The 26326-nt window shown below is 32.3% G+C and overlaps 3 protein-coding genes across 4 annotated transcripts; all 3 read left to right on the forward strand.

Annotated features, from left to right (window-relative positions):
• The first annotated feature begins 6 nt into the window (after positions 1-6).
• On the forward strand, positions 7-8287 carry LOC111419301 (importin-7 msk). Its single transcript, XM_023052074.2, has 8 exons — positions 7-290; positions 364-678; positions 4759-5279; positions 5362-5695; positions 5752-6178; positions 6237-6898; positions 6965-7697; positions 7836-8287. The coding sequence occupies exons 1-8, from the start codon at positions 207-209 to the stop codon at positions 7901-7903; spliced, it is 3144 nt and encodes a 1047-aa protein (XP_022907842.1). The 5' UTR covers positions 7-206; the 3' UTR covers positions 7904-8287.
• Positions 8288-11265: 2978 nt separating this feature from the next.
• On the forward strand, positions 11266-12842 carry LOC111418578 (ribosomal protein L18). 2 transcript variants are annotated; one of them, XM_023052093.2, is made up of 4 exons: positions 11266-11339; positions 11481-11567; positions 11651-11909; positions 12545-12842. In XM_023052093.2, exons 1-4 carry the CDS (start codon positions 11337-11339, stop codon positions 12760-12762), a joined length of 567 nt encoding a protein of 188 aa, XP_022907861.1. In that variant the 5' UTR covers positions 11266-11336; the 3' UTR covers positions 12763-12842. The 2 variants fall into 2 exon arrangements, with proteins under 2 accessions (XP_022907861.1, XP_071051919.1); XM_071195818.1 differs by lacking the exon at positions 11266-11339 and adding an exon at positions 11348-11400.
• A 6277-nt stretch (positions 12843-19119) lies between these two features.
• Positions 19120-24439, forward strand: LOC111418599 (serine protease 30-like). Its single transcript, XM_023051168.2, has 5 exons — positions 19120-19251; positions 19318-19495; positions 19554-19840; positions 19897-20048; positions 23868-24439. Exons 1-5 carry the CDS (start codon positions 19191-19193, stop codon positions 24021-24023), a joined length of 834 nt encoding a protein of 277 aa, XP_022906936.2. The 5' UTR covers positions 19120-19190; the 3' UTR covers positions 24024-24439.
• Positions 24440-26326: the final 1887 nt, after the last annotated feature.

Below are 26326 nucleotides of genomic sequence, written 5' to 3' on the forward strand. Positions count from 1 at the left end.
AAACATTATAATTTTATTAATTAAAGTAAATTCGGTACGTGGCGATTTCATTTTTGGCGCCCAATCGAGTTGGCCATGCGTTAGTCACGTGACAAAATTTGACAAATGTAACGTGAATCGCGACTGGTCTCATGTTCATGGACGGTAATCGTGCTGTTAGATTGTTGTAAATTAAAGTGAAAAGAACGTTAAGGTAGTCATTCGAAATGGAACCGAGGAAGCTGATCGAACTGCTGAGGGCGACCATCGACCCCAATCAAAGGCAACAGGCGGAGGAACAGCTCGGACAAGTAACCAAGACCATGTGCTCACCTATTTTTTTGACATATTCACATGCCGCTTTTTTTCTAAATGTGTTTTCAGATACATAAAATCATCGGATTTGCACCGTCGTTATTACAAGTGGTTATGATGAATGGGTGCGATATGCCCATTAAACAAGCCGGGGCCATTTACCTTAAAAATCTAATATCACAAAGCTGGCAAGATCGCGAATCGGCAGAACCAGGAGAACCTTTACCTTTTTCTATTCATGAACAAGATCGGAGTCTTATTAGAGAAAGTATAGTAGATGCTGTAGTGCATGCTCCAGAACTTATTCGTCTACAATTATGTACTTGTGTTCATGTTATGGTTAAACACGATTTTCCGGGACGGTGGACCCAAATCGTTGACAAAGTAAGTTAGTTTTAAGGTTAATCTTTTGATAAAAAAGGAATTTATGTTATGAAGATTATTTTATCTACACATATTTTTACTTTGTTAATTTTAATTAATATACGATTTCCGTTAATAAGACTTAAAATTCTTGTATAAGTTTTTATTTAGATTTTAATAACAAAAAAGTATAGAATTATCAAAGGTTAAAGTATTTTAAAACAATTTAATTTTACTTTAAGAGAAATTTTTTTAGCACTTTACAATCCATTTGCCTAAACATAGACCGAAACCCCTCTCAAGTTTATTCTTGATGGGGCGAGAAAAATAAATATTTAACTGGATCCATGAGACCTTGTAAATACTTGGATATATTTAGACTATAACACTCTCTTTCTCTCTTTATCTATCCTATTACTCAGTTTGGTGTGTAAGAATTTAGCGCATTAGAATCCATACATTTTCAAACCTCATGATTCATATAATTAAAATTGGTGTAATTTTTTTGAATCATCTCAAAAAGAATTTCAATTCAAGGTCAATAACTTCTATAACCTTTTCTTTTGTACATGGTAAATTAAAAGCAAGTGACAATCGATAGAAGAGTTATTTATACAACAATAATTTTTTTTCAATTAGCACTAAGTTGTTGAGATATTCAACTTTAAATTTTGATGATTGTAAGAGGTGGAAATTTTATTTTAAGAAAGTCTATTTATTTTTTAGTTGATAATTAATGTTTTTTGATTTTCTTTATAGGAAGTATTCCATTATAACCAATATAATTATCACAAATTAATATATATTATTTTTTTTGGGTATATTAATATAATAATATTAATTGTACACTGGGGTCTGTCGCACCTCATTGTTTAAAGGCGTATAAATGTTAAAATGTGAATTTGTTTATACTGGGTGAGGCATTTAAATTGAGACAATTTCAAAATATAATGGAGAAAAGTATTCTGTATTGCTTTTATTGTATTTTAGATGAGCCATTATTGTCTTTTAACTGTTAAGTAAGTTTTTTAAATGAAAACATATATTTTTTTGATAAGTATGCTCTCCTCCATGCTAAAATAAACAACTTTTATTTAAATTTTTTTTTATTTAGTATGATAAAAATGTCAAATAATTCAAACAAACAGAACATAATGAGCTACAATAAAACTGAATAAAATAACGTATCTCAACGTAATAAGTGCTCAAAGTCCGTTTGATTTGATGCACATATTTAGATGATAAATAAGATTCAAGTGCTTGTTGTAACATTTCTGGACTTACTTCTGGACATTTTTACCTCATATTTTCCAATGTTGTTTGCACTTCTTGGTAGACTCTGTCTTTAATGTAACCAAACCACAGAAAAAAAAACAAGGGATGTTAGAGCAGGAGACCTAGCAGGCCAATTAATGGAACCACCCCTAATCCACTTATTTCGATAATTCCTATTTGGTGCTTACTTTACTGGTAATTCGTGAATCGGATAATTTGTAAATTTCTCTTCCTTCATATAATAAAAGTTTTATCTGAAACTTTTTTTTGATAAAATTGATGGTTAATGAATGAGTTATTAGGTTGATTCGATTTAAATGCCTAACCTTGTATATTTATTCTAAATATGTTTATTCTGCAAAAATTTCTAAAGCTATCTAAAATGTAATCATAGAATACAGTAATATAGAACATTATATGTCTTGGTTTCTTGTAATACCGCCGAAAGACTCCTACTAATTTAATATTTTACTCATAACTTGCTCATTAAAAAGTTTTTATTTTAACTTTTAAGATTCTTGTGTGTAATTTTATAACGCAAATGACATTTGTTGATTATTTTAGTTTATTGTCTATCAATCTTCGAGCGGGCGCGCTCGTTTTTATAACATCAGTGGGCGCATGTCATAAATTTTATGCATTAACTTTTTTAAATTTTCAAGCTGTCGAATCCCTGTTTATAGTAGAGGCCAGACCTGGCGTCTTTTTTGCAGCGGATATTGTATATTTTAATATGAATTAAATTCATTTTCGCATTCTAAACAAATCACATTTACTACAGAATGTTTCTTGCAAGTAAATGATAGACATTTTGAACACTTTATTTTCGCTGAGGATTTTTCGGTGGTATCCTTTTCTGCTATCGAATGTGAGTAATTGCATTTTAAAATGCTACTATATCCGTTGGTACTCCCTTATTGGTTGTTCTATCATGTAAATGAGGTTTAATCAAACTAAAGGATAGATTTTTTTTAATTGTGTGGTAGTTTGCTACATTTGTTCGTGAAAACGAATGTAAAACATACGCATTTATAGAACCAATATTTAACAAGTTAATAAAGATCACACATAGCCACGTTTTAGTAATGTGAGTAATATGTAAGTGGCACACAATTTATCCACTATGTCAACACACATTTTGTCGAATTATAATTTATTATTATTTCTGGCAAATAACATAAGAAATCAACATTTTATTTGTTTGTAATCCAAATAATGTCAAATGAACGACTCGACTTTTATTTGGTAAGAATTCTTATGTGATTTTTCGCTTGTTCTTTTATGTTGTTCCAGTCAGTATTATTTCCTTTTGTAGTAGATAAGCTACTAGAGCAACGCTAATATAGTAGTTGTCCGTTTCTGTTAGAATTCTCTAATAATTAGTTCAAATAATCTCTTTACAAAATCCATCGCTTTGTTAGATACCATATATGGACCATCTAGTTGCTTACCACAATAAATTTCTAAATTGAATCATGTTCAAAATACATAGTTACACGAATACCTTGGCGTTAAATCCTTTCAAATACATAACAATATATAATTTAATAATAATTGTTATAAACTTTATGACAGCGCGCACGCTCGAAGGTTAACAACTACTTTGGTGGGCATAGGGCAATTTCTACAAAGAAGACATTTTTAGACTTATTAGTATGGATTTTTTCCAAACTTCTAGATTCTCCTTACCATTGTCGAAATACAACCGCTCTGTAACCTTATAGGGATACCTGTTATATTTTATTATGTTTTTTACGTTAATTTTGTCCATCGCAGTTATCATTGAAGGCATCAATCATAAAATGGGGCAAGATTGATAATTTCATGAAATATTACTTTTCCACTGTCGCTGTTATTAACTTTATATTCTCTAACTTATGCCTCAGCACTTCATTTTTCCTACATTAACACCTCTCCCGTTAGTTCAGTTAAAGTACAGTTAATTCCCAGTCTTAATTGGGATCATGTTGATTATTTGGTATTTTTCCAAGAACGTTGAGGCGGTTTAAAGAACAACTTTCTATTTTAAAATATTCATTAATCAAAATTTGTTTTATCCTACTTTTCTCACACGCCGGATTTTCTTCATGAATGTTGTCTACAATATCCATTTACTTAAGAGCACCTTTAAACAAAACTGGAAACGTTTATTTAGCAACCAGAAACCTTGTTTTGGCATCAACGGACTTGAAATCGTTTGAAATACGACACTTCTAAGGTTAATTCTTAATGGTTCTTTTCTTACCATCTAATTATCTTACATGAGGTAAAATGGTTGTCACAAACCAACATTTCCTACAATTTGTTGAGGTAGTGTTCACTTTTATAGGTAATGTATACCCTACATCTTTCTTTTTTCATTCTCAGCCCGTTTCTATCTACACTGTTTAAAACCATTTGTTGCCAATTTTCTGATATTCGCATTGCTTTTGCTCTACTTTTCTCAAAGTAAGGTGTGCATAAACTATTTATCAGTTTGCCCTCTTTGACTTAGCGTCGATACTAATTTTTGCCAGTATCAGGCTAGTATTAAATCGGTTGAGGACATTGACATCCGTGTAAATCTCTTTGCTATTGATAAGGAGGTAGTCGATCTCATTTTTCACCTTGTTGTTTGGGCTTTTCCATGTCCACTTCCTTTGGGGTGGTTTCTTTAAGTGAGTGTTCACACAGAATAGACCTGAGCTCAAGTAATCCAATAGGATTAACTTATTTTTATAAAATGTTCGATTATTACAAACAACAAGATACTCTTATGTTTAGATTATTTTACAACATTAAATCAATATAAATCTAATTTTTTGTTTTTGTTTTTTTATTTATTAGATCAGCATATATCTTTCAAATCCGGAAGCAACAGGATGGCATGGTGCAATTCTTTGCCTTTATCAATTAGTAAAATATTTTGAATACAAAAAAGTGGAAGATCGCGGTCCATTACACGAAGCAATGAACCTCCTTTTACCCCAACTTTATCAATTGGTAGTTGGCCTTTTACCAGATCCTTCAGAACAAGCAGTTCTTCTTCAAAAAGAAACTTTGAAAGTCTATTTCGCCCTTACGCAATACATCCTTCCTCTTGATCTGATCACTCGCGATGCTTTCACGCAATGGATGGAAGTGTGCAGGCAAATTGTCGAAAGACCCGTACCTCCAGTAGCACTTCAACCAGATGAGGACGATCGTCCTGATTTACCATGGTGGAAATGTAAAAAATGGGCTTTGCATATTTTGTATAGGCTTTTTGAGCGATATGGTTCACCAGGAAATGTTACTAAGGAATATACTGAATTTGCTGATTGGTATTTGCAAACATTTAGCAGCGGAATTTTAGAAGTCTTATTAAGGTAACTTTTACAACATAAAATTTGACAAATATAAAATTTTTTTCATAAAACTGTTGATATACAAATAAGTTTTTCTTTTTAGATTATTAGACGCTTATCGTGGTGGATCTTGGTTACCACCAAGGGTACTTCAACAGTCGTTAAATTACGTTAATCAAGCGGTTTCACACGCACATACATGGCGCTTATTAAAACCTCATATGGGTGCGATTATTCAAGACGTACTTTTCCCACTGTTATGTTACTCTCAGGAAGATGAAGAATTGTGGTCAGTGGACCCTCACGAGTATATTAGAGTGAAATTTGATGTGTTTGAAGATTTCGTATCGCCTGTAACCGCCGCCCAAACACTTTTGCATTCAGCGTGTAAAAAACGGAAAGATATGTTGCAGAAAACTATGCAATTTTTGACTGAGGTAAAATATTGGTATATAAATATTGCAAGATATGAAATGATTTGGGATTTATTTAGGTATTGAATTATCCAAATACAGAACCATCTAAAAAAGATGGTGCTCTTCATATGGTTGGATCCTTGGCTGATGTATTGTTGAAAAAGAAAATTTATCGTGATCAATTGGATCATTTGTTCCTAAAGTACGTTTTTCCGGAATTCCAAAGTGCGCGCGGTCATTTGCGGGCACGCGCTTGTTGGGTGCTTCACTTCTTCAGCGAGTTTTCCTTCAATCAAGAACAGGTTTTGGCTGAAGCAGTCCGTCTCACCGTTACCGCCTTACTTCAAGACAAAGAGTTACCAGTCCGCGTCGAAGCGGCAATATCTTTACAATCATTACTTAATTATCAAGAAAGATCACATAAATACGTCGAACCTCAAGTAAAACAAATCGCCTTGGAATTGTTAACCATTATTAGAGAAACTGAAAATGAAGATGTTACAGGTAACTTGGTTTAAAAAGAAATTTATAAAAATTATTTTCTTTTTTTTTGTTTGTTTAGGTGTTATGCAAAAATTAGTTTGTGTTTTCACAATGCAATTGGCGCCAATTGCAGTAGAAATCTGTCAACACTTGGCAGCCACTTTTAGCCAAGTTCTAGATACGGATGAAGGATCTGATGAAAAGGCGATAACGGCTATGGGATTATTAAACACAATCGAAACTCTCTTAACAGTAATGGAAGAACAACCGGAAGTTCTTCGAATGTTAGAACCAACCGTTTTACAAGTAATCGTCCACGTTTTGCAAAACGAAGTCCAGGAATTTTACGAAGAAATTTTATCACTTATTTACGACTGCACCAGCAAATACATTTCAGCCGATATGTGGCGCGTTTTAGAATTGCTTTATCAGGTTTTCATGAAAAGCGGTGCTGATCATTTTACTGATATGATGCCTTCTTTACACAATTATATCACCGTTGATACAGACGCTTTCCTATCTGACGAACAACGTTTATTAGCTATTTATAATATTTGCAAGGAAGTTCTTTCAAGAGATTTAGGGGAAGATCCTGAAGCACATGCTGCTAAATTATTAGAAGTGGTGTTGTTGCAGTGTAGAGGTAGAATAGATGGAGCGGCACCTTTACTTATTGAATTAGCTGCAGGAAGGTTGTTAAGAAAAGTTAAAACATCAGAATTACGTACCATGCTACTTCAGGTTAGCAAAAAGAATACTTAATAACTTTACTATTTGATGATGTTGACTTAAAAACTTTTGTTTCAGGTTCTTATAGCAGCTCTTTACTACAACCCACCACTTCTATTTGGTGTTTTAGAAAAAATGCCTGATTTTTCAAATAATTTTATAAAACAATGGATACACGACGTCGATTGTTTCCTAGGTGTACATGATCGAAAATTATGCGTCCTCGGTCTTTGCACTCTCATAAGTTTGCCTCAGAAGCCACCGGTACTTGTTGAAGTATCTGCGAAAGTAATGCCCGCTGTCGTGATGCTTTTCGATGGTTTGAAAAGAGCGTATGCGGCTCGAGCTCAAGAAATCGACGAAGAAGAAGAAAGCGAAGCAGAAGACGACGATAATGATATTGAGGAAGTACTCAGTTCGGACGAAGACGAGATCGACGAGCAGGGACAGGAATATCTGGAGAGTTTGTCACGTCGGGCGCTAAACGCTGGAGACGCAGCAGGTATGCCTGTGTCTGCTACAATTCAAGACGTAGATCTCGGTTCGGACGATTCCGATACTGACTATGAGGGTGACGAAGAGATGGCGTTGGAGACATACACGACGCCTATTGATGAAGAATCTTGCGATGTGGATGAGTATGTTGTTTTTAAGGAGGTAATGACTCGATTGGAAAGCACAGAAGGTGACTGGTATAAAGCGCTTACTGGAACACTTACTGACGATCAAAGGAAATCATTGATGGAAATTAGTGTTTTGGCAGATCAAAGAAAGGCAGCAAAAGAAAGTAAAAGAATAGAAAAACAAGGAGGTAAATTAAATATTCTACATGGTTTCTTAAATAAAGCCTGGAGCTTATTAAATTAGACTTTATTGTAGTAATAACATATTTTTAATATTAAATGTATCAATAAAAATTGATGTTATATAATTTTTTTTTCTGTTATAGGTTATAATTTCACTAATCAACAAGTACCAACGTCCTTTAATTTTGGAAATGCTTCTCTGGGTTCCTGAGCCCCCATTTCATTAGCTACACATAAACACTCATAAAAATATATGTTAATTAAAAATATATATATAATATAAATATTACTATATACAGCGACTGAAATTAATTGTTCAAGTGACGTGATCTTCTACATGGTTTATTGTACAGTGGAAAACACTTGGTGTAGCCTATTTGTGTACGATTGCAATAGTTGTTTTTTTTTCTCTTCAAATTGTTTCTTTTATTTGTAAGTGATTATATTATGTAAGTGCCTTTTTTAATTCGACGATTCTAATACTTTTTAAATCACCGCAGTAAGGTTGACAACGCAAAACATGTTAAAAACGCTCCCCTTTCTTTGTCCTTTTTACAAGAAAACGAATAATAAAATGAATTGTTTAAAATTGTTAGTGATATATTTTTTTTTGATAACCTTTTCTTTATATATTTAGTTATTATATCTAATCAAAGTGAAAAACATATTCTAATTTATTTACAGATAAATAAAATAATAAAAATTAATAAAATTTTATTTATATTCATTAATTTGTAATTGTTTAATTAATTTGATTATATCTAATCAAAGTGAAAAACATATTCTAATTTATTTACAGATAAATAAAATAATATTTTATTCATATTCTTTAATTTGTAATTGTTTAATTAATTTAAATGTCTGAATTATAAAAGAAATTTTCAGGAAGAAGTTCCAAGTGTTGAAAATGTATAACAACTTGTTCGCTAAACAACAATAACTAGAATTAACTCTGTCAGAAGACCTAGAATAAGAAGGTCTAGTTTTAGTTCAATAAAAATGTACAACAATCCAGCTCTGAATACTAGAACTAACACTAGACCTAGTGTCAAAAGTGTTTACACAAAGCTAGATTATCCTTGTGGACTTGTAGTCTTTGTGGAAAAAAATGAGTTCTTACCACTGAAAGACTACTGCCTCTATGTGACTGTAGGTAGACCTATAATCAGTAAACTTGGCAATCCAGATTGGCAATCTCTAGTGTGATAAACAGAACGCCAACTGTAGCCTATATGGATGTTCCCGCCCAAAACTATCATTTACAGGTTGAAGCAATATGCCCAAAACTGATCCGACATATCCTACCAATAGGCTGCAGAAGACACTATAAGCATTGATATTGTGCTAACAATGCCGTCAGATTTGACGGGATCACTACCACTGATTAATGCTCGATACCAGATTGTACTGCCTGAACGGCAGTCATGAATCGAAAACGAAAATTCTCTGGTTCAAGCAGATATTTGCATGATCACATATGGATTAAAAATGCCGGAAGGGGTCGGATTAAGCAAGCTTACAACCCGCAAAAACTATCAAACAAAATCTATTAAACAAAATTTACCAACTGAGACATACCAAACAAAATAGAACCTAAGCAATTAGTACAATTATTACATGAAATTACTCATAAAGGGTTACAACTCTCATCGTTGCAACGGGTTTTTTTTCAACCAACGATTCTACTTCTCCCTCATCTTGATTTCGAATCTTTGTGACTGAACCTTTCCACTGGAATCCACGCTAGGAACTCTTACTCTGAACGACCCAACTCTCTTCTGGACCTACAACTCTTCTTTGTTTCTCTCCTCCACTGGATCTGAGAGCTTTCAACTTCTTTAACTCACTTCTTCTCCAAAAACCAACTTCAAATCGACTCGAAACCAACTCGAACTCTTTTTTGTTTCTCTCATCAACAAAAATCCATAACTAAAAACTTCTTTCTGAACTCTCCAAGGAACTCCTCAAAAAAATTCTCTTGATTTTCTTCCCTTCTGAGATTTTAAACCCTTTCGTTTCAATCGCTCTTAACATAAACAATCGTTTCTATTGGCCGAAAAACTCGGACAGTCGGAAACGTTCCACACTAAACTGAAGTAAGGGCGAAATCATACAGAAAACCTTTTTTTTTAAATAATAGAACAAAAATTGGAAATCAAAGACAAAAATCAATCACTAAATTTTCACCGAACCCGCGGTTCGCTACAGAAATAGCAATCTTGAACACAGTCAAGCCGGTCTCCAGGCGCTGCAGGATGTAAAATTGGTGCCGGCTCTGGTTAATGGCTGTAAAAGAACTTTAAACACACTGAGTTGTGATAACTGAGTTTTTATGATCTGGGTCCCAATTCATTCTGAGGTTGCTGGCATTGAAGCGGCTGATGAGCTAGTACGAGAGGAAAGCGTTTGTGTGGCCAGAGCCAACAGTTGGCTGAAGAGAGAGTTCGTCTATTGCGGATCAGTTCTCCTGGAATGAGACACTCTAAGTTGTTTATCAACATTGCCACTGTCAAACCTAGGAATATTTTAGGACTTGCTCGTAGCAGCATTAATATTCTAATTCCCCGGCTAAATCCCAAAGCACAACGCCAACTCTAGTAATGGATGTTCTGCTTGGCCTATCTCCTTTGCAGTTGCATATAGAGAAAGTGGCTAGAACTACCATTTACAGGTTTTAGCAATATGCTCAAAACTGCTCCGACAAGCCGCTCTCGAATCGCTACAGGCCGTGAAAACGGTGTTGGCTCTGGTTAATAACTGTAACAGAACTTTAAACACCCGTTACTTGTGACAACAGCAGTTTCTCTGATCTGGGTTCCAGATCATTTTGAGGTTGCTGGCAATGAAGCGGCTGATGAGCTAGCACGAGAGGGCAGCGCTAAAGCGTTTGTGGGGCCAGAGCCAGCAGTTGGTATATCATTTGCGATGGTCAAACATAGGAATGGAATAATTCCATCAGCTTAAGTGAAGACGCTGGGACCTGAAATTCTAAGAAAAGTTATGGAAAATGTTCAGTCAGGTCGAAGCAAACAATGGGCACCATTTGAAAGATATTATCTTCAAAACATAATGTTAATTTAAAACATAATTTAATTTTAATAAATGCCAACATTAAATAAAATCAGAAAGAAAAAAGTTATTCATTAAATAAATCATAACCACATCATAACGTTACTTATGCGCCACTCTATACAACGAGGTAAAGTAACAGTTTATATTTTCTAATTTTATCTTTAATTTAATTGTATTTTGAGAAAGTTTAAAACCTTATAGACTCCTGACGATGGTCTAGGCCGAAACCGGTAGAGTTAATAAATTTATAAAATATATTGGAGTATAAACATTGTTTATTTTTAAAAACACATAAAACTATTAACTTATTTAATTATAATTTTTTTTTAATTATTATTATTTCAACATATTTCTATATATTCATAAATTAAATTGTACATAATTTATTATATATTTTAAATTTGGAATTAATTAAAATTATTAAACAAATTTAATCAATACAAACACGTGTGATATTTTAAAATTCCCGCGTTTTAATAAAATGTCCTGATTGGTCGAGTTCAAGTTAGTTTCGAATCCATCTGTTAGAGCGCGCATCTGTCGCTCTTCCTTTTCGTTTCCCGTCATCAAACATGGTAAGTATTAAAAATATCTTATTTAATTTCACGATATATCACTCATCCGTACTTAAAAATGGTATTATTCAATTAAATTATTTACATATCATCTTTACCGTTACGTATTTGTAATCAAGTAATACATATTTTTGTTTTCAGGGTATCGACATTAACCATAAACATGACCGCAAGGTTAGGCGCACAGAACCTAAAAGCCAAGATGTTTATTTGCGCCTTTTAGTGAAGGTATGTACAATTTTATTTATATGTTATAACATTTAAATCAAACTAAACTTTATTTAAGTAAATTTAAACTATATTGTTTTTAGCTGTATAGATATTTGGCTCGTCGTACAAACTCAAAGTTTAACAGGATCATTTTGAAGCGTTTGTTTATGAGTAAAATCAACAAACCACCAATTTCCTTAGCTAGAATTGTACGTTTTATGAAAAAACCAGGCCGAGAAGGTATGACTGCAGTTGTTGTAGGCACAGTAACCGATGATGCCAGAATTTGGGATGTACCTAATTTGACAGTGTGTGCTCTTCGTGTAACGGAAAAAGCACGTGCTAGAATTTTAAAAGCAGGTATTTATATTCAAAAACAGTTTACACATACATATTTTTTATTATTAATAGTGGTGGAAAGGATATCTGGCAACTTCTTTAAAATCTGGCCAGATTCTAGATAGTTACCAATAAAAACCTATTAGTACTCCACCATTCACAGGGATTAGTATCTTTTTTAGTTGTTAGACATTGCAGATAATAGTCAAGTTCAACCCCAATAGCACTTTTTTCATTTAATTACAGGTTTTTCATTAGCAACCTCATGGTAACAATCCCAAAAGATATATGAATTAAATCTCTTGTTGCAGTTCCTTGTAGTTTTTTTCTCTTCACTTATAATTCATCATCACTTTCAATTTGTGATGCAAGTCTTTCCAATAAAGCATATAAAAGCAATAGCATATATAAAAGCCATCTTCAAGCTTTGTTTGTTAAATCTGCATCAAAAAAGTTCATTTTGTATCTTGGATTCAAATAAGTGACATAATTGTTCAAATATCACAATAATGTAGCAATGTAGGGTATCACTTTAAAAATGCATGAAAAATTATGGCCAGATAAATATGCTGGATATCCAGTATCCAGCTTTTTGCAAAATCACTATTTATTAGTAGTTTATTGATATTAGATATTAATTGTAATAATTATTTTAGGTGGAGAAATTTTAACATTTGACCAATTGGCATTACGAGCCCCTACTGGTGCAAAAACTGTCTTAATGCAAGGAAGGAGAAACGCTCGCGAAGCTGTGAAACATTTTGGTCCAGCTCCTGGTGTTCCACACTCACACAGCAAACCATTTGTACGATCCAAGGGACGCAAATTCGAGAGGGCACGTGGTCGCAGGCGTTCGTGCGGTTACAAGAAATAGATTATTGTTTTTGTAATTTAATGTGCAAGCTGTATGTTTACTGATTTTTATGGTAAATAAAGATTGTAAGGTACAGTTAATATTTAGTTTTATTTAATGCTTAACCTGTTATGAATTCAATTTTATAGAAATAATTCTTGAGACTGCTTTATATTAAATACTACAGATTGTTTAAATTTTCAAGACACTGATGAGAAAATGTTTATTTGGACTAATTGACTAAAATACCCTGCCCTATAAATTATTTGGAAGAGTTATGAGAAATGGATTATATAATACAAGAATTTTAAGCATTTTTGTTTTTGAGGATCTTCACCTTAAATTTATGTTTTGATATGTATTTTAATTAATTTGTTTTATATCTCTTCTCAAATTTACAGGTGGAAAATCGTGACAATTTTTAAATTAAAACTTGAAAGTCTTTTTGCGCCTAAGTATTATCTAAAGTTATAATGATTAACTTATGAATTAATTTACTTTCCTACATATTTTTATTTTTAGAATTACAAAGAAATTAACACAATTCAGAAAAACGTAATTTATTAAGGTAAACGCAACCATGCCTATTATTTGTGGAAACGCACTATACCTACCTTGAATATTGTTTTATTGCTGTTTTTGAAGTAGAGATCCTAAGGACATAACTATAATGCAGTATATGGGGTGGTGGTAAAAGTTACGTTGTTATTAGCATGTTCTTTTTTACTGCACTTATAAAGGGAGTTATCAAGGCAAGACAACAGGGCAGTTGTTATATCTCGACTTGTGCATGACCACAAAATAAATAGTATCATATTCGTTCGAATCTAAGGCTAACCTATTTCTTTGAAAAATATCAAAAAAATTTGTTATAGTGTACAGGTTGGTTCAAATTCGATGTCCGAATAGGCTAACTCGGAAACTATAAGAGTTAGAAAAAAAGTAGCTTACATGTCATGATCTCGTTTTTCGAGAAACTGCTAATGCCGAAAACCTCATAGCGCTATCGTCTTTTATTTTTCCCTTAGAGGCCAAAATTGAAAATATCGTAAAACCAGCAAGTGCAATTATCTTCGTTATTATTCTAGGTGGAGTATTATAACTTAGACATTATATGGACACTTTTTTACAGAGAATTTGATGATGTAGTCAAAAGAATTTTTTCTGTTTTAGATTTTGAGATATCATGACAATTTTCATTTTTTTAAATGGAAACAACCACTGATTATTCGCTTATTAAATTCGGTATTTTTTTTCTGATTACAAAAATATAGGGTTCGACAGGTCTATTTCTTATTGTTTTAGAATAAAGCTAAAAATAAACTTTTTTTTTGGGTCGTCAAAGAAATTAAATTTACAGTTTCCTGTAAATTACAACTAAAAATTAAAAAAACATATTTCTGATATTTGAAACAAATACATTTGTTGAACTATTTAATTTATATTTGTTTTACACAAAAGTTGGAATAGATTGCATTATTTCACATTTTTTATTAATATTAAATTTAATATTATTATTAAATGACTTATTAAATTATTGATAGATGGCGATCATATATATTTTTTTATTATATTTTTTTAATTCAAATAAACATAGCAACATTTGTTTGTATTGGTTTGTATTCAAAAATTTTCTGAAGTGTCAAATTAAAAATCCTGTTTTTTAAGATAGATTTGGATAGATTACAATAGATTACGAAAATTACGAAAAGTTTGACATGTTAGAATGTTACATATTAGAAAATAAAGTAAATTTGGATTAAATTTTTAGTAGAATAATTTTTAGGAATTTATTTAGGAAACTGTAAATTTAATTTTTTTGCCGACACTAAAAAAAGTTTATTTTAGCTTTATTCTAAAACAATAAGAAATAGATCTATCTAACCCCATATTTTTTTTTTGTAATCAGAAAAAATAACGAATTTATTAAGCGAATAATCAGTGGTTGTTTCCATTTAAGAAAACGAAAATTGTTACAATATTTCAAAATCTAAAACCAAACAATTTTTCTTGACTACGTCATCAAATTCTATGTAAAAAAGTGTCCATATAATGTCTTAGTTATAATACTCCACCTTTAATAATAACCAAAATAATTGCACTTGCTGGTTTTACGATATTTTCAATTTTGGCCTCTAGGGTAAAAACAAAAGACGATAGCACTTTGAGGTTTTTTGCATTAGCAGTTTCTCGAAAAACGAGATCATGACATGTAAGCTACTTTTTCTCTAACTATTATAGTTTCCGAGATTCGGACATCGAATTTGAACCACCCTGTACAGGTGTCCCAAAATTGAGATACCATATTATGTTGACATTTTAAAATAGGAACCCCCATTTTTTTGTTGCATTTATGGATTCTAAGTAACTTCTGAGTATTTTTCATGTAGCTGTCTGCGAAAAAATAGCACTTAAAAATACTATTACTATTTTATTTGCAATAATAGAGTAAACTACGCTATGCTCTGTTTCTGTATTAATTTGTGACAAATGTTTAATAATGTTATGATAACTATAAATAATGTTTTCCCCATAAGCAAATTTAGTATTTTAACATACTGTTTTAAAATTTTTTTTATACAATTTCAATATTAGTTGCAATTGACGATAAAAAATTATTTCTTTCTTCATCATTTTCAAAGCAGAGAAGACTTATAAGTTCTTCAGAAAAATCTGTATTATTCCGTGATTTCCGGTTATGAAATGATGTTATAATTGGGTCTGAAGATATTAATAATCTGTTTAAAATGTCTCTATTATTGTGTATTCTTGACATTTTTTTGGAAATGTTCTCTCTATACCTTCTAAGGTCTTTATTCCGAGTTTCTTGTGCATCTTCTGAAAGCAGGCCAATCTGGATACTTAATGATTTTATTATTAAGTGGCACAAGAATTTTATGCACTGCTACAGGCATATAATACCAATTATTGATTGTATAATAGAATTGTGTCGTTTGTAAAATTTTTAAATGCAGCAGTGTTCATTTCTTGATAATAATTTTTGTGAAACAGGCTCAAGAATTATTAAAAGTTTTTTATTACTGTGTGTTGGATAGGTGTATTTTTTAACTAAAAAATACTTCGCACTTTTTTGGAAAGAAGGTTACAACATGATATCAGAATCCTGACTCTTTTTTAAAGACGCACGGTTAAGCCCGAAAGCTTCTAGTTCTAGATCTAATAATAGAATTAGTACTAATATTAATTCATAAAAAATAGTTATTCTGAAAAATTGTAAACGATTGATAGTTTCAAAACTAACGTTCAGTATTCATTGTCGAATATCCGTAGACACCACCCTGTATATTCGCAATTTTATTGAAAATGCGCAAATATGCGCAATTTATTTGTTTAGGAACGGAAAGTATAGGCTTGAAACTACATAAAAAAACAAATTTCAACCTGGGATCTTGTGGGACTTTTTTTGTAGTTTAAATTAAAGTTCATACAGTTCTGGTCCTGTCGTACTCACAAGGAGCTGTAGAGCCAAGCATGATGGATAACATTATAGAGCTGGTGTTTGGTGTATTCATTGATACATGGTTTATTTTTTAATGGCACTGTCACTTCTTAGGAAATCGGATTGAGACTATATTTCATCATCACTCATCCCTCTGAGTCGCCTATTTCTTCCTGTCCTGTGCTGCCTGCATCCAGTTATTAGCTAATCTCTTGATGTCATCCATCCGTCGAGTTGGTGGCTTTCCTCTACTCCATTTGTCAGCTCGAGGTCTTTATTCCAACAGCTTTTTCGTCCATCTTTCATCTGTCCTTCGGGCTATGTGTTTAGCCCAGTTCCATTTGAGTCTGGCGATGTGAAAAATGAGGTCTGTAACGCCGGTTCTTCGGCGCAAGTCCTCATTTCTAACGGGATCTGTTAGCTGTGTTGTTCTAACCCTGTTAACAGATGTTATGATCAAAGTCAGTGTTTCTGCCCCATAGGTCATGATCGGTAGCGCGCACCGATGGAACACTTTTCTTTTTAGACATATTGGTAGCTTGCTCTTAAACACATCTTTGAGTTTACCATATGCTGATCATGAGATGATTATTCTCCTCCTTAGTTCGCAGGTTTGGTTGTCTCTTATGATTTTAAATTCATCACCAAGATAAGTGTACTTATCCACTAGTTCAATTCCGTTTCTTTCCATTACAATGTTTTCGCTGGGAACCAGATTGATCATAAATTTTGATTTAGAGATAAACACGACGAGCCTTCGATCATCAATGTTTATGCCTTTATTCTCCTAGTTCAGCTTCTTAAATAAAGGACTGTGATAAATAGCTAAGGAGACATCGTGTTACTCTGCTTTACTCCTCTACCAATTGGGATATGTTCAGTCCTATCACGATCAACACTCGGAAAACCTGAAGTTGATCGTTGGTTCCAAATCCGATACAAAAGCCCGCCTGTTCGGGTGGCTGGTAGTGTTCTAATTTATTTTCAAGTCTGGTGATCAGAATTCTTGAGAAAAGTTTGTAGAGGTGATTCAGAAGGCTTATTGGTTTATAGTTATCCAATTGGGATGTGTCTCCTTTTTTGTGAAACAGTATTGCCATAGCGGTATGCTATTTACTCAGTATTGTGCTGCTAAATAGGCAGGGGTTATATAGGACCCTTATTTTCTGGAGCAAACACCGATTTTTATTGCATCCGTAGCCACAGAATCTTCTCCCGGTGCTTTATTATTTCTGGTCTTTCTTAGAACAAATTCAATCTCTTCCAGCGAAATATCTGGCATTTCTTCAGATGCTTGGCTTGTTCCGCATTTAACTTTATATTCTTATCCCACCGACTTTTATACAACAGCTGGTAAAAATCCTCCACAGCTCTCAGTATTTCTTCCCTATTCGTTATTATTCTTCCTTGTTTGTTTCTAATTTTGATTATTTCTCTTTTCCCAATATCCAGTTTCCTGCGCAAGACCTTTAAGCTTTAGTTGTTCTGTATAGTTTGTTCGATCTTCTCTTTATTATAAGTTCTAATATCTTTCTTTATGACCCTCGACACCTGCTTATTAATCTTTTTTATTTCTACAATGGAATTTTTGACTTCTCATCTCTGACTTTTCCACTCTGCTTATTTTTTGGCAGTCACTTTTTTGACTGTAGTATGATACTATATTTAGGAATATGTAAATAAAATCACAATTTTACAGTTGAATAAGTTTTATCTTATGGATTCTTCAAAAATATTTAAAAAATTTAAAGTAATTGGCTACGAAAACAATTTAAACATCTTCACAGTACATCTAATTAAAATGTTCCATAAAAGACAATATGATGTAAATTACCTCGCCTTTTAAATCGATTTCCCCTGAACTAAATACCTCTTGGACAAATCCGGTTATTTTTTACGCTACTTATTTCAACATTACCAATTAAACACATCACTTTGTGTAATAACATCAATAACATTTTTAATCTATTTATGCTAATAAAAATTAATTTTGGCGTTGTTACGTCCTAATATTTGGCGTATTCTGTAAATTGCTTTGCCATCTGAATTACAACAATTCAATCCAACTGAAATGCATACTAATTATCGCTGACACTGACTCCGTGACACATTTATGAGGGCAATTCGGAGGTTCTTCGACGCATTATCACACGTCGATAAGAATAAAATGCATAATTATTGCAATAATTGATTGCTAAGGTCAATATAAGTTCTGTGTGGTTGAATAACTACCGTTATTAATATTTATTTATGCCGAAAAAATAAAAAAAACTTATATATGGTGTTATCATTGAGGGCTCAGGATAATGCAAAGTAGGAATATACGAAAATAGAAATGGTTGTAAATTATTATCGTGAAATTATTATTTAAAACTGTGTCAATTTCTTAATAAGGTTTAAGGCCCCATTAAAATATAACAACAAACTTAACTTTTAACAATTTTCGATAAGCTAGTTCTGTTCCATATTAATAAAAATAATTATAAGATTAAAAAGGTGTTCTATAATGTTATATTCGAAGAAATGAAAACCACAATGTGGCTTATTACAAGGTTTAACTTTTTAAATTTCGAATTCGATAATCTTTCAATGAAACTTTTCATCTTTCATTGTAACGGCATTCAATTTCAAGTTCATCATTGCACATGGAAACCTTGCGGCATACCGTGCTGGTCATTAAAAAATATAAAAAGATTCCTACTAATATTGACAAAAGTTATCTTCCCGGTCTACACAATAGCGACCTCCAACAACGCGCAAGGTTCAGCCTACATAATCATGAATGTTAATGAACAAATTCTGATATTCTACCCTTGACTATCATAATACGATTAAAAGTGGGGGCAGATCCCGCCCATTTTTGGTTTTACTTTTGGGTATAAATACATATAGGTATTTAAAATGTTCAAAGTTAAGTAACTTGAATACCACAAGAGTCATCATATAAAAAATACAAAAAAAAAAATAAAAAGATTTAAAAATAAAAAAAATGTTAGTATTAAGCACTGTAATTTTAACATTATTCAGCTTTTCAGGAGCTGTAATAAACTGTAAGTATTAATTATTTATTTTATATAAAAATATAAATTAAAAAAAATTAATTAATTTTTTTTTAGTTTCTGATGTCTCTTGTGGTAAACAAACGTTAAGATTTGGAAAAATTGTTGGTGGCCGAGACGCCCAAAAACATGAATTTCCATGGATGGTTTCCATAACTCGTAGAGGAGGTCATTTTTGCGGTGGAACTTTAATTACCAACCAACATGTATTAACCGCAGCTCATTGCCTTTGCACGTAATAATTTTAAATAAATAAAATAAACTAAAATAAATACCATTTCATAAATTAATAGCGGAATCGGCGAAGACACCATGCTTCCAGCAACTATTAAAGCAACAATATCTCAGCACGATTTAACCACCAGCGATACCGCAGCATATGAAGTCGGCGTAAACAGCATTTCCGTTCATCCCCAATATTCTTGTAAGAAAGCCCGAAATGATATAGCAATCATTGAATTAGCTTCGAAAGTTCAATGGAGCGATTCAGCAAATCCTGCTTGTTTACCTTCGTTTGAATCATCGAGGTTACAAGAAACTATCGCTACGGTTGCCGGATGGGGTTGGACGAAAGAACATGGTAAATTAATATTTATATTATTAATTTTAAAATATAAATATGTTTTTTTATGTTAGGGCGTAAAGCGACTACTCTTCAAAAAGCTAACGTCAACATCGTAGATAAAGAAACTTGCCAATCTTGGTATGCTTCTCAAGGAAAGAAAACTAAAATTCAAAGTGGACAAATTTGTGCTGGGTATGAACAAGGAGGAATTGATTCATGTTGGGTAAGAAATGAATTGTGTTTTTTATTCTTAATTAATCCACAATTAATGATGATCATAAAGGTAATAATTCAGGTAGATGTTTATTTTGAGATTCATCTGAATTATCCAAGTTGAAATCCTTTTTTAACGTATGTAATGTAAACAAATTGAAACAGAACCAATATCGCTGCCTCTTATGGGATAGGATTAACTGATAATTACCCGGTGATAAATTTAATACAACTCTTTTCAGAATAAAGATCAAGAAATAACATTAGAAACGAATTGGCACAGAATAGACATATTAGCGACCTCTGAAAAATAGTAAAATAGTACCGTCAGGGATTGTGACCATAAAAAATTCAAAACTAGAATCAACAACATAAATAACATCAATGACAGACTCCTGCAGGCATTGGTCTGTTTCCAAGAAAGTAAAACAATACATCTTATCAGTATTTATGTGGCAGATATCAATTAATCAAAGGAAAAGATGGACACATTCTAATACTAACTGTACTGAATGGCACAATGACGCAGAAAAAAGCACAAAAAATAGCATGGATGACTTATCTGGAAAAGATGCAGGGATACAGAGGAGTGAAGGTTGTAGAATGGACATCCGAAGGACAGACCGGTAGAAGAAGACTAAAGAAACGATGGAAGAATTACGTCATACTCACTACAGTATTGGAAACAGAAGACATAAAAGCAGTTCTTGTTGACACATTTAGACATAAATCCTAAACCCAAAAGTAAGAGTGCTAAAAGAGACCTTACATCTCAGTTGTTACCCGATATTCGGTATTATGCACCATGATTTGATAATCTTTGATATGTTAGATGTATTATGTCCTGTATTATGTATTGTGTCCGTTCCAAAAGCAACTCTCTCTTCTCAAGCGACTTATCCTCATGTTTAATAAATGGATATATATAAATTGAATTATATACATAAGGATTTCTTCTTTTTTCTGAGGATCTTACGTTCTCCACTCCGTATGTAAGGACCGGCCTTGTATATTGGTATCTTTGTCCTGCGGGTGAGGGCTTGTTGGAAGAAGTGTCTCTGAAAGCCATGAAGACACCTGCGTCGTCTGATTTCGTCCCGTCGTCGTAATGTTCAGAAGAGATCCAAGATACACAAAACTATAATCTTGTTCGAAAAAGTATTCAATAAACTAAATTGTAGGCAAAGGGTTGGGTTGGGTTAGGTTTTTGTCTCTTCCTGGCTAACAGTCACGCCGACTTTCTTTGAAGTTTATTCCAGTGCGATGACGTATTTCTTCCACGTTTCTTTTACTGCGATATCAATATCACCGGCGTATCCCAGCAGTTGTTTTGATTTTTAAAATATCGTGTCGCCAGTGTTGATGTTGATGTGGTGTTTCTATCATCTCTTAATTGTTGTTAAGTGTCTTCTCAAAGTTTTGTGCCCATCTATTCAAAATTGATATTTCATTCTTTGTCTCTACAGTTTTTAATTCTGGATTTAAATTCTTTCTGAGATTTTCATTGAGTTGTTTAAAGAACTTCCTCGTTTCATGTTGGTTGTTCAGTGCCTTTATGTTCTCCATCTGTTCCTTGTGTCTTCTATCTCCAACGTATTTTCTTTTCCTTCTTTCTTAGGGAGCCGTGTATTCTTTTTTGACTCACCTAATGCACCTGGTATGGATTATTTTTAAATAAACCTCATTTTTTCTTTTTGTTGCTGCCTGGCATTCCTTATAAAACTAGTTATCTTTTTTGCCTCTCTTGATTACTCCTAGCACCTCTGTTGCATGTGTTTAGATCTTTGCATCTTGCCCACAGTTCGCTAATAACTTTTAGATATCTTCAGATTCTCCATATTCTCTTTTATCAGTGGAGTCTCCATTTGAATCCAATATTGCTCCGACTTATATTCGTCTTTTAAAACCTCAATGGTACGTTCTTTGCGGTGGATATTCTGTCTCTAATTTTTGCCATTACTAGTTTTGCTATACAGTGTGTTTGTAAAGTAACGGATATAGGCGATAAAATCATTATAAACAGCTTATGGAAAAATCCCTGAAACGGGTCTAAAGATTTAAATTTGTTGCAATTCTTTTTTGAACGAGTTATGACGCCACCGATATTTTTTTCAAATGACAATCCTCCATTTTTATTACGGAATATGAAAGAATATCTTTTTCTGAATCTAGTACACTCAATATTAATATTGGTTACATAAGAAAATTTTCGAGAAATATTACTTTAAAGATTAACTTCTTCAAATTTGCTTAATATGATAAAAATAGCAGTAGTCATGAGTAACTATGGTAACCAATTATTTTAAACAATTTCCTAAGTGTCAAAAAGTGATTTAGTAAGCTTGTTGAAGTGTGGTGGTGCGCCACCTTGTTGGAATAGCTACCATTGAAATTCAGGTGGGACAACATTATGATATCGTTTTGAAAAAACCTAAACATCTCCCTCCAGCTAAGGTTTCCTCACAAAGTAAGAATTCAGGATAGTATCCCATACTATTTCGTAGTATATATACTATCTCGTCGAAAAAACATGTTTTTGACAAAATCTTCGTCATCGTAGCAAAATTGTTGTTGGAAAAACTACTCTCGACTCACGACTCATTAATCATGAATGAAGTTTACTTTATAGGAATAATATTTTGCAGTATTTAAATTTTTTTAAATTTAAATGTCCAAATTCTACCCTTCACCCCTGACAGTAACATAAGTGATTCCTTGCCCAGCCAAAACCACTTTTTGTTGAACCTCCCTTAAAACATTTGGTTAAGTTAGTCACAGCTAGGCTTACCAACTAATGAGCTAAGCAGCTTTCGATCAGAAATGTTGCCTTAAGGAGGTCAACTAGTTACTAAATCATTTTTTGACACTTAGAAACTAGTTTAAAATAGTTGGTTACCATAGTTACTCATGGCTAATGCTATTTTCTTCATTTTTCTTGAAAATTTTCTGATGTAACCAATATTAATATTGACTGTACTATATTCAAAAAACATCGTCTTTCATATTCCGTAATAAAAATGGGGAATTGCCATTTGAAAAAAATGTCGATGATGTCATAACTCGTTCAAAATCTCCACCAACAAATTGCAAACAATTTAAATTTTTAGACTCGTTTCAGGGATTTTTCCATACACCGTTTATAATGATTCTATTGCCTATATCCGCTACTTTACGGACACACTGTATATATTTGGGCTGCAGCGGCTTCGTGGTTAATCTACTTAACACTGCCATTGCCGGGGGATATTTTGAAAATGTAACTGGTTATAATTGGTGGTAGCAGTATCGTGATAACATTTTTGAAATGATCTGAGTCAAAAATCCTAAATTACTCAATTTTGTATTTACTTAATCTTCCTCATTATAAATATTGTAAACTTCTTCGTCTTGTTTACTTTATCTTGGATACAAAAAACTACTATGATACTACCAAAAACACCTAATATATTAATTGCAATATATTAACACACCTCTTTAGACACTCTTTGTTTATGCCTAGAAGCACAACTCTCGTTAAAAGAGATTGCGTGATTTTAATGATGTTATTTCAAAAAGTTTCAAAGTTATTTAATGTTAATAATAGACCGTCGGCGAAATAGTATTATTATAACAGTATTTCAAGAACAATATATACCTTCGTTTATGATCTCCTTTCAATTTCCTTTTTCAGAAATACCGAATAATTTTTACATAAAAGTCCTTACTAAGTACTCCTAAAAATATAATGACCGAATAAACACTTTCATTTAAAGTTATATTAAGATTAATAAATGATTACAAATCGTTTTATTTCTTGAATTTTTTATATTGTTTGTATTTATTATTTCAGGCTGATAGCGGTGGTCCTTTAATGGTTCATTCCGAGGGAAGAGTGGTAGTTGTTGGAGTTGTATCAACAGGAATCGGATGTGCAAGACCTTTTCTCCCCGGATTATACACCAACGTAGCTGATTATGTCGATTGGATAAAAACAACTATTCATTAAAAAACAAATTCATTTACAACCAAATATTTAAATATCGATTATGATGTGTGTTGTTAACTATTTTTTAAGGGCCATATTTATTATATTTATTGCTTCATTCGTTCATCCTTTCAAAAAGATTTAAAGATCCCATAAAAACCGTTTAGATAGGAAGACATTTGTGATTTATAGTCAGTAAAGATAATAACAATGTGACCTACGTCCTGCTTGCGCTTGTTAAATATGTATGAGTACGGACGACCTTGCTATATAACTCATTGTAATACGTCCATAAAACATCGACATTGATTTTTTTTTGTAAAAAATAACTTTATAGTTCCTCCGTGTTATTAAATCAAACTTAATGTTATATTGAAAGTAATTGTTTTAAATTTATTTATTGTTTGTTTTGAATAAAGGAAACCATTTAAACACTTTGTTTACGTTTTGTTGTAAAAAATACGAAAAGTATGTCAAAAAGAACATTAATGATCTATTATGGGCGTTCTAATAGAAAAAAAATAGTGCTTGAACTACGACACAAATGGATTTCAACAATCTTGGTTAAAACGCATTATTTGTGGATCGAGGCCGGTCGCTTTTCTCAATGAATACGTCTCTTTGCTTCTTTTCGCGATCATTTTCGTACTTACTCGATTGCGGTTATATACATTACATTAATTATGTAATTTGCGTTTAAATTGATGGTATTAGCACAAATTTTCTTAATTAATTGATTTGGTAGATAATTAATTATTGGATTTCATTTATTTTTTTCTTAATTAATTGTAGATTCTTTTTGGTCACATCTAATTAAAGTTTAACCTTAATATAATTAATCATAACGCGGAATAGAACTTAATTTAAAACGTGTCAGTTATAGATTACAATTAAAAGATAAAACCGTGCTTCGATCTTTAATTACATAATAACGATATTGCAATATTATAATTATTATTCGTTCATTGCAGCTGAAACGAAAAGAGAACTGTGTTTAGTCATTACATTTTACACTTGTCGAAACGTCACAAAGTTTATCACCTCGTTTCATGTTGAAAGTGAACGGCATCAGTAGACGCAATTACTTAGGGACTTCTTCGTTGGGAAAATTGTCCGACCTCTTGCTACTGGTAACAAGCTGAAATTCAGAGCGCATCGAATCTTGTTGAATTGTTACGACACATTGCCAGAACTTCTATCGTTAGAGAACATCGATATCGTCTTATCCTTTCACACACGCTTTCTTATATTAGTAACATAGGTAGTCAGTTGGAAACGTGTCGATGTCTACGTGTAGGAAAGGTATTTAATTACTGGTACGTGGAAAAAATATTGATGAAGTATCTTCGTACAAATTAGTAAATCTTTTAGAATAGAAATCTCATGGTTTGTCATGACGTAAGATAATAAATACGGTTTCATTTGGAGACTATTCAATTCAAAGTAAGGTTTAGATGTAGACTGAAATCGATATCTGAGACTGATTTATATTAACTGAAAGATTACGTATGTGAGTATCCTTAAGATGAATCTATAGGATTTATTCTTTGTTTCGTGGGTATTTATTGACTCCCAACAAAGCCACAGTACCATTAAGGGATACGTTTCTCAACATTTTCTGCAGGATTTATTTTTGATTTTCTTTATATGAATTTTTTTTAACTTTCTTTTTGATATTGAATTTATTTCAGAAAAAATCTTTGTCTTTAATTACTCTTAATTAAACGATTACGTAAAGCTTGTTTTCCTAGTTTAAGTTACTTATTTATCTATTACATCTAATAACTCTATTAAGCGATCAATTTCTTCATATACCCGCGATCTCATCGAACACGTAATTTTCTAAATGAGACCGTCGATATCTATATGGCGATAAATGATGCGTCGGTTAACACCGAAGACTATAAACACGTTCTACTTTTACTTCTACTGTAACATCTGAATCTCTAGAAAAGTGATCCACAACTCATTTCATCGGCATCGAACCATAAACTGATTGCAATCAATCAAGTTAACACTTTATTAACCGGTCGACGAAGTAGGTGTTATGTTAATTGTTAACTTGTTAAAGAATAACGTGTTATAAATTTGTTAATGATAATTATGAGAATGGTTTAAATAAGTTCGTAGATTCAAATTTATTTATGTTTGGTTGATTTGTGCAATCATCAAAACAATCTTTTAAAACCGCAAAAGATTTTCGTTTAATAATTAAAAAATTATTGCTGAAATTTAATAAAAAAATTATAGGTGCCTTTTAAAAGGTTTTTTTTTTTGCAATTGTAACTTACGAAATAGTTTTTGCGAAACAAATCCATTTTTAA

This window comes from Onthophagus taurus, chromosome 1, assembly GCF_036711975.1.
Source record: "Onthophagus taurus isolate NC chromosome 1, IU_Otau_3.0, whole genome shotgun sequence".
NCBI lineage: Eukaryota > Metazoa > Arthropoda > Insecta > Coleoptera > Scarabaeidae > Onthophagus > Onthophagus taurus.